Genomic DNA, 12,519 nt, shown 5'->3' on the forward strand with positions numbered 1-12,519 from the left:
AAAGTGCTGAGATTGCAGGTGTGAGCCACTCTGCCTGGCCTTGCCTCCATTTATTTTAAATTTAAATATTGGTGTGATCTAAGTATAAATTTTTGACATGTTGATTGCTTTGTTTATTGCTTTCAGCTGGGTATAGATTTTGATGTCCTTGCTTCAAGTTATAATAATTATTCTAATTCCATCTTCCTGAAATAGATCTTTCCCCTTATTTTTCAAGTATATTTGAGATACATGAAATGAAATGGTTCTGTATCCCCTGCCCCTTTTATTTTGAAGAGCTAGAATATTATTTTTGTTCTTAATGGTCTTTACATAAACCTGTATGGCCTAGTGCAGTCCCTCAGACTGGTCACGTCGGAACTCTTTTATGAGCTTTTTTAAAAATACAAGTTCCTGGACTCTAATCTGTGGATGGGTGGGTATGGAGGCATGGGTATGAAGTAAGGCTCAATAATTGGTTTTGTTGGTACTATTATTAAGTTCCTATGTGAGTCAGACTTGGATCTAAGCTTGGGAACCACTACATTAGTGAAGGGGATTAGAATTTAAGGTCCTGTGGTCCTTGCTTTGAATCCTGGCATACCGTGACCTTGGGCAAGTCATCCTTTCTGAACTTCATTTTCCTTGTCTGCAAAACAGAAGATATGTATAACTATTTTTAAAAAGTTTGTAAAGACTTGGAACTAATACATGGAAAACAGCATAGTGCTAGGTTTAAGAGGGTGCTCAGTAAATGCTAGGAGTTATTTCTGACTAGGGTTTTTGCCCCAAGTCCAAGTCTGTTCCTGCCCTAGAGTGGTTGGTCAGGAACCAGAGGTACTACAACTACCTCTTAGCCTTCTTTTTCTTAAAGGTAGCCCCACCCATTAGCCCTCTAAGAGCATGGGAAGCTTGCTTGCTTCCAAAAGAATTTTCTACTCCAGATCTCTTAGAAGAAGTGGGACTGGGAGGGAAAGGGTCACATGTCATAATACTTTAAGAAAATCACTTTCCTTTTTTTTTAGACACAGAGTCTGGTTATGTTGCCCAGGCTGGTCTCAAACTTGAACTCAAACGATCCTCCTGCCTTGGCATCCTAAAGTGCTGGGATTAGAGGTGTGAGCCATTGAGCTCAGCCGTCACTTTCCTTTTAACCTCAATTTTCTTATTTATACAACAGGAATAAAATTATTTTCCCAAAGTGGTTGTGAAAATTTTAACTTTTAAAATAATATAACTCAGAATGAATTAGCTATGAGGTCTAGAAGCAGTGTTCTAAATTAGATAAATTATAGTCTATGCCTGGAGATCTCTTACTCTCAATTTTCTAAATTTTTCCAAATGAGGCTATCAGATATATAAATTATAGGTAAATGAACGGTTACTTTTAATTTGTATCTTCGGTTATCGAATGCAGATTTTCTTTATGTACAAGTTATTGTGATAAAACTTAAGAAACCTGAATCTGAATACCTATTCTGAGAGTCTTTAGGAGAGTTAATTATAAAATTGAGATAGATACTAATACTCATATGGCAGTTAAGAAACTTGATAAGATAGAGAATATACATATGGCATGAAAAGACCATTTAACAAATGTTAGGTCTCCTCTCCTGTTTGGCCTTTTTTTTTTTTTTTTAACCCCTTAAGATATTATCCTTTCTCTTAAAGGAAGGAGGACGGGAAATAATATTTTTGAGACTGTACCAGTCCAGGCACTTAATTCATTTAATCCTTACAGCAGCCTTGTGGGATAGATAATATTGTGTCCATTTGACAGATGAAGAAACAGTAGCTCGAAGAAATTAAATAACTGCCACAAATTCACACCTAACAGCTGATCTGGGATGCTGAGGCAGGAGGATCGGAGGATCGTTTTATTTAGCCCAAAGTTCAAGTCCAGCCTGGACAACATAGCAGGACTCTCTTTACAGCTTGGAAACCACTGCATTATCTCATGATACCTCAAGGAACATAAAATCTAGTATAAACTATAAATTTATAAAGATACTCATATTAAAGAGTGGTTTGTGATGAATGCCAAAACTGAGGCACAAATCAAATGTTGTTGGGTATTCGTAGCTGAGACAGTCATTTCTGAAGAGGTGCAGCATGGGAACAGGTAGACATAGGAGTTGGAGTTGATGGCATTTGAGGTATGTGTTACAGGATGAATGTGGAAGGTGGTGGGACTAGAGAAGCAAAGGCAAGAAAGCATATTAGAGAAAAAAGGAGAAGCAAGCAATGAAACTTGAAATAATTATTCAGCTATTTGCATACAAGATGTTGTCTTTTTAAGTAGTAAAATAACCCCAATTTTTTTTACTAGTGATGTAGCCTTAACATAAATGAAAATAGTTAATCCCAGTATGGTGATAATATACTTTAAAAAACAAAAGTGTCTATGATGCTCATTTGGAAGAAGATGCCAATAGAAATAGATGTTAGAATGCATTTACTGTTTTAATATGAGGGGTAATTATTGAATATCACATTATTTCTTTTAGTATGTAACTATTAATAGTATTCCATTTTATCAAGAAAAGCAAAAATACAAGAAGGTTACCTACTTGAGGGAAAAGTATTTAATATGCCTTATCTAAGCACACTGATAGTTTGTACTATCTTTTTAATGTAAAGTAAAAATTACTGCATTTACATTTTAAACCCACAAGTGTATTTTTTCTTTCCAGTTTTAAGAAGGGAAATCATAATTCTCTGTGTATTATTCCCTTATACTTTAGTCTTTTATGAACTATTTTGTCATAGCAGTTTTAAGTCTTTAGAATTGTGTTGAAACCAGGGTTTTCAACCTCAGAATAGAATCTTGAACTCTTTCTGTAACAAATTTTGGCAATACCTACCCTTTTATGTTGTCCAGGACATTATATTTTTAGTTTCTATTTTGGAAAGGGAAGTAGTTCACTCACTTACTGGACTTTATTATAAAGAAAGGTGATACTTGAACTGATGTTTGCCAGTTGGCACAGTTCTCTTGGCTTTCCTGATGTAGTTTGCTTTTATGAATAAAGCTGCTTTTTATAATAGACACTCGCTCATCAAGGGATCTGTTTTTCTGGCTGTAGCCTCTGTCACAGCAGATAGCCACATAATTTCTAGCTTGTATTGACAGGTAAATATTTTCCACAAAAGAAGTAAAATTGAAATACAAATATAGTATATGACGGAAAAGTTTCTCTGTCAGATTTAATTTTTTTTGGTGAGTTTTTAGTTTTTGGTGTAGGAAAAGTTTTCATCAAGTAGATTTTGAATATTTTAAATTGAATTATTCTACTTCTTAGAAAATACACTAATATACTTCCTAGTTGGATTATACTTATTTTAATCATTAAATGCACTATTGGTTTTACCATTTTTCCACCAAAAACTGATTCAGCATTTAAACTGTTTCTTAGAACTCTTGTTTTCCATTTTTATCTAGTCTGTAACATCTGCATTTTAACAAAACAGTACTTTTCTGTTAACCTAGTAAGCACTTTGAATTGTTATTTCAGTGGTGGAATGGATTTGCCAACCACATTCTTTTTGATTTGTGGCTTACCTTTGTGAAACTGATTTAGTATGTTGTCTAAAGTAGGGCAGAACCAGCTAACTCAGTTTAAAGCTGAATCTTTGCTTCTTTAAGTTCTCTGCTATGAATCAAGTGAGATAATAGTAAGCTATGAAGGTTGACTAAATCCAGTTTGTATATTTGGAATGTTACTTTTGACTTAACTACAAGGTGAGGAGTATACAGAAAAATAAGACTTATTGGTAAGTAGGAGCATGATAAGATATCTGACATAACTAATAATGAAATACATTATTTAATGGCTTAGTGCATTTATATCGTGCTCCACTTAAGCTGTGTTTTTGTTTTGGAAACCAGTGCAGTGTCAACAACAATAATAATAAGGTATGTTCATTTATGTTACCTTGGTCTGGAACATAGATATTACGGTACTATTAAAAAGCTTTCTTGAAATATTAAATGTGGAAACAAATACTTAGCTTTTGTGTATCCATTCCTCTGACTTGTCTCATATTACTCTTCTTTCTTTAACAATTTATTTCAGCTGGAGTTTATCCATAAATTTTCCCCAAAAGAAGCAGAAAATCTGCCTCTGTGGCAGCATATTTCCTTCCAGGCGTTACCTGCTGAGCTTAGGAAACAAACTGTCCATGAGGTCTCCATGGTAGGCACAGCAGAATGCAGGAAATGGCTGAGCAGCAGTCATACTTTGGGAGAACTAGAATCTCTGGTAAGATAATAATTTTGATTAATTTTATTCATTCAGCAGCTATTTATTGAGCATTGTTTTAGGTAATGGGGATAGGTTGCTAATAACAAGCACACAGGCTCTGTGCTCTGTTTCTGTTAGAACCTAGTAAGATTTTCAGATTTCTACATCGTAAAAGAATCTGTGAGAAACGTACTGTTATTTTAATTGATGTATTATATTGGGGCGTTGTTTCCTATGTTGCTTAAGACATGTTGAGACATGATCAAACACACTATGGAACACTTGACTTGTGTATTTTTGCTGATGCATCTCTGGATTAGGCAGATGTAATTCTTCCATTCGACAAAATACAACCCCCATTTTATGCGAACTTACTCTGAACCTTTATGTACCTTTTACATAGAATGTTCCCTCATAAAATAATGGAATAATAAAAAGACACTCATCCACTAGAAGAAGTAGGAAATGCGAGCTTTTAAAAAGTTGACTGGATATAGTACATGTAATTGAATTTTCCAGTTTAGTGTTCATACGCTCATTCATTCATTCAAGAAATGTATTTGGAATACTTTTATGTGCCACTTTGTTCTAGGCATTGGGGGTACATCGGGAACCAAAAATTTCTACTCTTATAGACTCACATTTGAGCTTAGCAGTGGACAGTAAAATAAGAAATGCCAATTTACATTAAGTAGAGAAAAGCAAGGATAAGGATAGGGCATTCAAAGGGACAGAGGTCTATTTGCAATTCTAACTTAGGAGTTCAGGGTCTTCTGAGGGCATATGTCTCCATGCTGAGTACAAATGTTCTGATACTGTTACATGTAATGACACTTGATCATAATTATTATAATTTTTTGTGAGGGGATGAGGTTTTGTTCTCATGGCCCAGGCTGAGGTGCAATGGCGTAATCTTGGCTCACTGCAATCTCCGCCTCCCAGATTTAAGCAATTCTCCTGCCTCAGCCTCCTGAGTAGCAGGGATTGGCTCCCACCACCATGCCCAGCTAATTTTTTGTATTTTTAGTAGAGACGGAGTTTCGCCATGTTGGCCAGGTTGGTTACGAACTCCTGACGTCAGGTGATCCACCCGCCTTGGCCTCCCAAAGTGCCGGGATTACAGGTGTGAGCCACAGTGCCTAGGCTTATCCAAAGGAAATGTTTTTATGTGACTTTATTTTAGAAAACCTGTTAAATACCTTGTTAATAGGTTAAATGTGTCTGAGTTTTGCATTTAATGTGTACCAATTTCTATAGTAAGGACAAAAGATGTTTTGTTTTATATTAGGTAAAGTAAAAGCACTATAAGTAAACTTTTGAAGTATGACCACAGCTTTTTAGTCCAGCAGGTTGTTTAACATATGTCTTTTTAAATTTTTTTTCAACTTTTATTTTTTATTTTATTTTTTGGGATGGAGTCTTGCTCTGTTGCCCAGGCTGGAGTGCAGTGGCATGATCTCGGCTCACCGCAACCTCTGCCTCCTGGGCTTAAGCGATTATCCTGCCTCAGCCTCCCAAGTAGCTGGGATTACAGGCACCCACCACCATGCCTGGCTAATTTTTGTATTTTTAGTGGAGACAGGGTTTAGCCATGTTGATTAGGCTGGTCTCGAACTCCTAACCTCAGGTGATCTGTCCGCCTCAGTCTCCCAAAGTGCTGGGATTACGGGAGTGAGCCACCATACCCAGACTCAACTTTTATTTTAGATTTAGGGGATACTTGTGCAGGTTTGTTACCTGGTTTTATTGCATGATGCTGAGGTTTGGGGTATCAATGATTTCATCACCCAGGTACTCAGCATAGTACCCAACAGTTTATCAATCCTTATCCTCTCTCCTCCCTCCCCCTACTAGTAGTCCCAGTGTTTATTGTTGCCATCTTTATGTCCATGAGTGCCCAGTGTTTAGCTCTTACTTATAAGTGAGAACAGTGGTATTTGGTTTTCCATTCCTGTATTAATTTGCTTAGGATAATGGTGTCTAGCTGCTCTATGTTGCTGCAAAGGACATGATTTCATTCTTTTTTATGACTGTATACTATTCCATGGTATATATGTACCACATTTTCTTTAATCTGTTGATGGACATCTAAGTTGATTCAGTGTCTGCTGTTGTGAGTAGTGCTGCAATGAACAAGTGAGTACATGTGTCTTTTTGGTAGAACAGTTTGTTTTCTTTTGGATATGTACCCAGTAATGAGATTGCGGGGTAGAATGGTAGTTCTGAGTGCTTTGAGAAATTGCCAAACTGCTTTCCACAGTGGCTGAAATAATATACATTCCTACCCACAGTATATAAGCATTTACTTTCTCTGTAGCCTCACCAATGTCTGTTGTTTGACTTTTTAAACGGCCATTGTGACTGGTGTGAGATAGTATCTCATTGTGATTTTGATTTGCATTTCCCTGATAGTTTCTTTATATGTTCGTTGGCCTCTTGTGTGTCTTATTTTGAGAAACGTCTGGTTCATGTCTTTTGCCCATTTTCTAATGGGGTCGTTTTTTACTTGTTCAGTTGTTTTAAGTTCCTTATAGATTCTGGATAGTAGACCTTTGCCACATGCATAGTTTGCAAGTATTTTCTCCCATTTTATTGGTTGTCTGTTTACTTTGTTGATAGTTTCTTTTGCTCTGCAGAAGCTCTTTAATTAGGTCCTGCTTGTCAATTTTTGCTTTTATTGCAATTGCTACCGGTGTCTTTCTCAAGGCTGAGGTCTAGAATGGTGTTTCCTAGGTTTTTTTCTAGGATTCTTATAGTTTGAGGTCTTACATTTAAATCTTTAATCCATCTTGAGTTAATTTTTGTATATGCTGAAAGGTAGCTATCCAGTTTCATTCTTCTGCATGGCCCAGCACCATTTATTGAATAGGAGTCCTTTCCCCATTACTTGTTTTTGTTGACTTTTTCAGTGATCACGTGGTTGTAGGTATGTGGCTTTATATGCAGGTTCTCTATTGTGTTCATTGATCTATTTCTGTTTTTATACCAGTATCATGCTGTTTTGGTTACTGTAGTCGTACAGTTTCAAGTCAAGTAATATGACGCCTCTGGCCTTCTTCATTTTACTTATCATTACTTTGGCTATTCAGGCTCTTTTTTGATTCCATATGAATTTTAGAATAGTTTCTTCTAATTCTGTGAAAAATGGTGTCAGTAGTTTGGTAGGAAAAGCATTGAATCTGTAGATTGCTTTGGGTAGTATGGCCATTTTAATGATATTGACTCTTCCAATCCATGAGCACGGACTGTTTTTCCATTTGTTTGTGTCATCTATGATTTCTTTTAGCAATTTTATCATTTCCTTGAAGAGATCTTTCACCTCCTTGGTTAAATGTATTCCTAGGGGTGTGCATGTGTCTACTGTAAACAGGATTGTGTTTTGTTGTTGTTGTTGTTGTTATTCAGACGGAGTCTCTGTCGCCCAGGCTGGAGTGCAGTGGCGCTATCTCGGCTCACTGCAAGCTCCGCCTCCCGGGTTCACGCCAGTCTCCTGCCTCAGCCTCCCAAGTAGCTGGGACTACAGGCGCCCGCCAACACACCCGGCTAATTTTTTGTGTTTTTAGTAGAGACGGGGTCTCACCATGTTAGCCAGGATGGTCTTGATCTCCTGACCTCGTGATCTGCCCGCCTCGGCCTCCCAAAGTGCTGGGAGTACAGGCGTGAGCCACCACACCCAGTCTTGTCTTCTTGATTTGCCACTCAGCTTGAATGTTATTGGTGTATAGAAATGGTATTGATTTTTGTACATTGATTTTGTATCCTGAACAGTTTGACTTCTTCTTTTCCTATTTGTATGCTGCTTTTATTTTTTTCTCTTGCCTTATTGCTCTGGCTTGAACTTTCAATACTATGTTGAATAGGAGTGGTTAAGAGTGAGTATCCTTGTCTTGTTCCATTTCTGAAGAGGAATGCCTCCAGTTCTTGCCTGTTCAGTGTAATGTTGGCTGTGAGTTTGTCATAGATGGCTCTTATTATTTTGATGTATGTTCTTTTGATGCCTAGTGTCTTGACGGCCTTTATTATGAAGGGATGTTGGATTTTACCAACAGGTTTTCCATGTCTTTGAGATAATCAATATGGTTTTTGTCTTTAATTCTGCTTATGTGGTGAATCACACATTGATTTGCATATGTTGAACCAATCTTGCATCCCAGGAATGGAGTGTACTTGATCATGGTCAATTAAGTTTTTGATGTGCTGTTGAATTTGGTTTGCTAGTATTGTTTTGAGGATTTCTGCATCTAGAACATGTTCATTTGTAAAAGGAAATAGGTAAATCTTAAGAAGTTGTATGGTAATTTCATAAAATTAAGTGTGGTTGTCTAAGTATAATAGATTAAAGGCATTCATTGTTACTGATTATTACATTCTCATAAGACCTTCCCTGTACCCCCACCACACCTCAAAAAACCTCATTCCTGGCTAGTCAGAGAGAGAATGGAGTATTTTCACACATAGGTAAGAGTTAATCCAGAAAATATTGCCTTTAGTTTCAAATACTAGTACTTCTTAAGTACTATCTTTGCTTATTAAATGCAGTGTTGCTGAGGCATTTAAAATTTTCAAACAACAGGAAAAATAAAAATCTAGTAAACCATAAAGATTGCTGTGTGCGTAATGTGAAAAAATAACTTTTTGTTGATGTGTATTATAAAGTAGCTTGATTATACTGACCACTTGTATCAAAGCTATTTATTAAAGTACATTTCTGCTTTCATTTGGTAACTTTGGGTTACCAACATTTCACCCTAAAAGGAAGTTTATGGCTGGGTGCGGTGGCTCACGCCTGTAATCCTAGCACTTTGGGAGGCCGAGGTAGGCGGATCACAAGGTCAAGAGATCGAGACCATCCTGGCCAACATGATGAAAAGCAAGTCTCTACTAAAAATACAAAAATTAGCTGGGTGTGATAGTGCGTGCTTGTAGTCCCAGCTTCTTGGGAGATTGAGGCAGGAGAATTGCTTGAACCTGGGAGTTGGAGGTTGCAGTGAGCCAAGATTGCACCACCGCACTCCAGCCTGGTGACAGAGCGAGATGCCGTCTCAAAAAAAACCCGTTTATTTAGAAAAACAAAGCAAATGTTTCTGTGTACAAGGAAAATTATTTTTAATATATACTTGTGTTAAGTAAATAGCTGAAAAGATGGCTTTGGCTCTTAGAAATATTATTCTACATGGACTTTTATGAAGAGTTAAAAGTAACTTTTATAACCTCTAGGTAAGTGGGCTCTTGGTGGTGCTTTAGACTGGTATTTAAACTCAAGTCCTTTCTTGTTTCTGCCCTTTAGAACACAGTACTGTCTGCTTTGCTTACAATATGTAATTCTGCTGGTGAAGCTTTGGATACAGGAAAACAAACTGCAATTATGGAAGTTGTGAGTCAGCTTTGGGCTTTTTTAAACATTAAACAGGTAAGGAAAACAACTGATCCTTTCTTTATCAAAAAACAGAAAATATCAAAAAAAGAGGATAGTACTGAAATTTTCCAGTGTAGAGTAAAATGTATCTCATTCTTTTGGGTGTTTGGTAGACCTTTATAAGAACTTAAAGTATATGTACTGTCTCAGGCCGCTTTCATTTTCAGAGTGTGATAGAATTATATTAGTAAAATTAGAATACGTGATGTGATGGCAGTCCACCTACTTACTTTCCTAACTGGTTATACCCTCTTCCCTACCCACGCCCCCCGCCCCTTATCTCTTCCCCTATTGTTTCTGTTCTGTTTTGGGTTAATGTATCCCATTTCTGTGATTCTAGGGCCTTTAATAAATCTTTTGGGCAATGGAGAGTGAGCTGACTTAAAGGTGGAAAGGGCTAGTGAATAGATGTGGCTAATTTCTATTTCTCTTTCCCAGCAAAGCCAAGAAGCCAAGTGATGATCTAAAACTAATGATATGCCTCCCACACCATGGTTGTACACCTGTTTCTTAGTTTAAAAATATAAATAGGCTGTTTGTTTTCTCTGACTAAGTATAACACTGGCCTCTGGCAGCTAGTGGAAGCTAAAGGCAACAGCCATACTTTTGGGAAATGATAGAAATGATTTTACAGATAATGTTTTATTATTATTATTTTTTTATGGTCAGATTACCCTACTGCATGGTTTTGACTTCAACAAGCACTTTCCCGGATGTTCACAAATCATTCAGTATTCATTCAGGATATCTGTGATGGGGATATAGCTTACAATATTATAACGTAAACCAAAATTATGAAGAAGAGAAATGAAATTTTAAGATGACTAAGGAACATTTATATAAGCCTTTCAGTCACAGACAAGTAATTAGATCCTTTTAGACTTAAATTTGGATTTCAATCACAGCTCTGCTTTTTATCATAGCCACGTGATCTTGAACAAATTTTTTAACCTCTTTGACCCTGTTTTCTTATCAGTAAAGATAATAATATCTACCTCATAGAGCTGTTGTAAGGCATAAATGAGGTAATATAAAATGCTTAACATATTACCTGATATATAATAAGTGCTCAATAAAAGTTTGCTATTATTATAGTAATTCTTACGTGATTGAAACTTTTTCTTCAAAATTATTTTGTGTTTCTTAGGTAGCAGATCAACCTTACGTTCAGCAGACATTCAGCCTTTTACTTCCACTGTTGGGATTTTTCATTCAAACTCTAGATCCTAAACTGATAGTTCAGGTAAGAGTAATGACCAAATTGATACTTTGTTTGCTAAGGAGGTTGCTAAATTGCTATCATGTGAAATAGCTTTCTAGAAATAGTTATTTTAAACCTCCTGTTGTGTCATATATTGACTTGTCTTCATCAAGGATATCTCATTTCTCTTCTTTCTTCCTTACAGTATTAATACACGGCACTGTTAATTCAGCCTTTATCTGTTCTTCGTCACCCCATACTGAGCAGTCAGTACTTTTTGTTATTACTGTTAACTACCCCCCCACAAACCCCTGAGGTTAGGAGTCGTAGTTCATGTGTTGAACCCTGAGCAGTTTCAAAGGCATTTCAGCAGCTGTGGGAACGCTGAATCGGTTAACCAATATGGATTAAAAGATAGCACCCATTGTTTCTTTGAAGAAATACAATTATTTTGAAAGAAGAGCACTACTGAATTTCCTCTTCGGCCTCCTGAATTTCCTCTTTGGCCTCCAGCTTACATGGCTAGGACAGGCAGAGCCTGGGTCACTGTCTAGGCAACCCTTGTCGTGGTGCCTCAGCTGCGCCTTTCTTTTGGAGGTTCTAAGATGACAGAGAAAATGGGAAAGCCCTTCAGCTAAACCGAAGTGATTTAGAGGCTTTGGAAAGAGTCCATACTAGAGAGAATTGATGCCCCAAATTAAGAGTTAGCTTAAGCTCAGGGTCAGGTAAGAAAGAGAAACAATAACTGTTAAGAGAAACTACCCTTCTTATTTATGAAGATGATGGAAGAGATGATTCCTGTCACAGTATGTGGTAGAACAGAAAGGAATGAAACTTAAAGCTTTGCTTTTAGTAGCTGTTTTTAATGATGTGTATATGAAGAAGTTAGCAATAACAAGTATGTACTATACCATATGTATAACATGGATTTTACTAATTTATAAAGAATCAGAATACAATAATTAACTCAGTGAATGCAACAATTTGATTCTGATTCTGAAACCTCTAATATTCTTTTAGAAAAAATAATTTTGATATAATTTGCCTACCTTTAAAAAACCCTAACAAAATTCTAAAATTTTTAATTAAGTAGATTGTTCAAAAGGTATTGCTTCCTTTATAAAAGATTTCACCTTAAGATTCCCTTAAATTAGGGGTTTGCAAATTATGGCCTCCTGTCTAAATTTTGCCCTCCTGTTTTCAGCCCAAGAGGTAGGCATGATTTTTAAAGGTTTGCAAAATAAAAAATAATATGTAACAGAGAACATGTTGCCTACAAAGCCTAAAATATTTACTATTTGGCCTGTTAGAGAAAAAGTTTGCCAGTCCTTACTAAATAATGAACTTCTCTCAATAGAATTTTAAATACAGGCATACCACAGAGAGATTACAGGTTGTGTTCCAGACCACCACAATAGAGTGAGTCACATGAATTTTTTGGCTTCCCAGTGCATACAGAAGTTATGTTTACACTATACTGCAGGTTAAGTGTACAACAGCATTATGTGTAAAAAATGTATATAATTAAAAAACACTTTCTTGCTAAAAATGCTAATGATCATATGAGCCTTCAGCAAAGCATAATCTTTTTGGTGGTGGAGGGTCTTGCTTCAGTGTTGATGGCTGCTAACCCATCAGGATGGTGGTTGCTGAAGGTTGGGGTGGCCATGGCAATTTCT

The 12,519-nt window shown here is 36.6% G+C and overlaps 1 protein-coding gene across 9 annotated transcripts in view; it reads left to right on the forward strand.

Moving 5' to 3' along the window:
* Positions 1–12,519, forward strand: part of FIRRM (FIGNL1 interacting regulator of recombination and mitosis) — a 57,742-nt gene that overhangs the window by 37,668 nt on the left and 7,555 nt on the right. For all 9 annotated transcript variants that reach the window (XM_045392523.3, XM_065523287.2, XM_065523380.2 and 6 more), the window contains 3 exons: positions 4,056–4,241; positions 9,511–9,633; positions 10,787–10,882. In XM_045392523.3, coding sequence (XP_045248458.2) covers positions 4,056–4,241; positions 9,511–9,633; positions 10,787–10,882 — 405 coding nt within the window. The remainder of the gene's footprint in view (positions 1–4,055; positions 4,242–9,510; positions 9,634–10,786; positions 10,883–12,519) is intronic.

This window comes from Macaca fascicularis, chromosome 1, assembly GCF_037993035.2.
Source record: "Macaca fascicularis isolate 582-1 chromosome 1, T2T-MFA8v1.1".
NCBI classification, from domain to species: domain Eukaryota; kingdom Metazoa; phylum Chordata; class Mammalia; order Primates; family Cercopithecidae; genus Macaca; species Macaca fascicularis.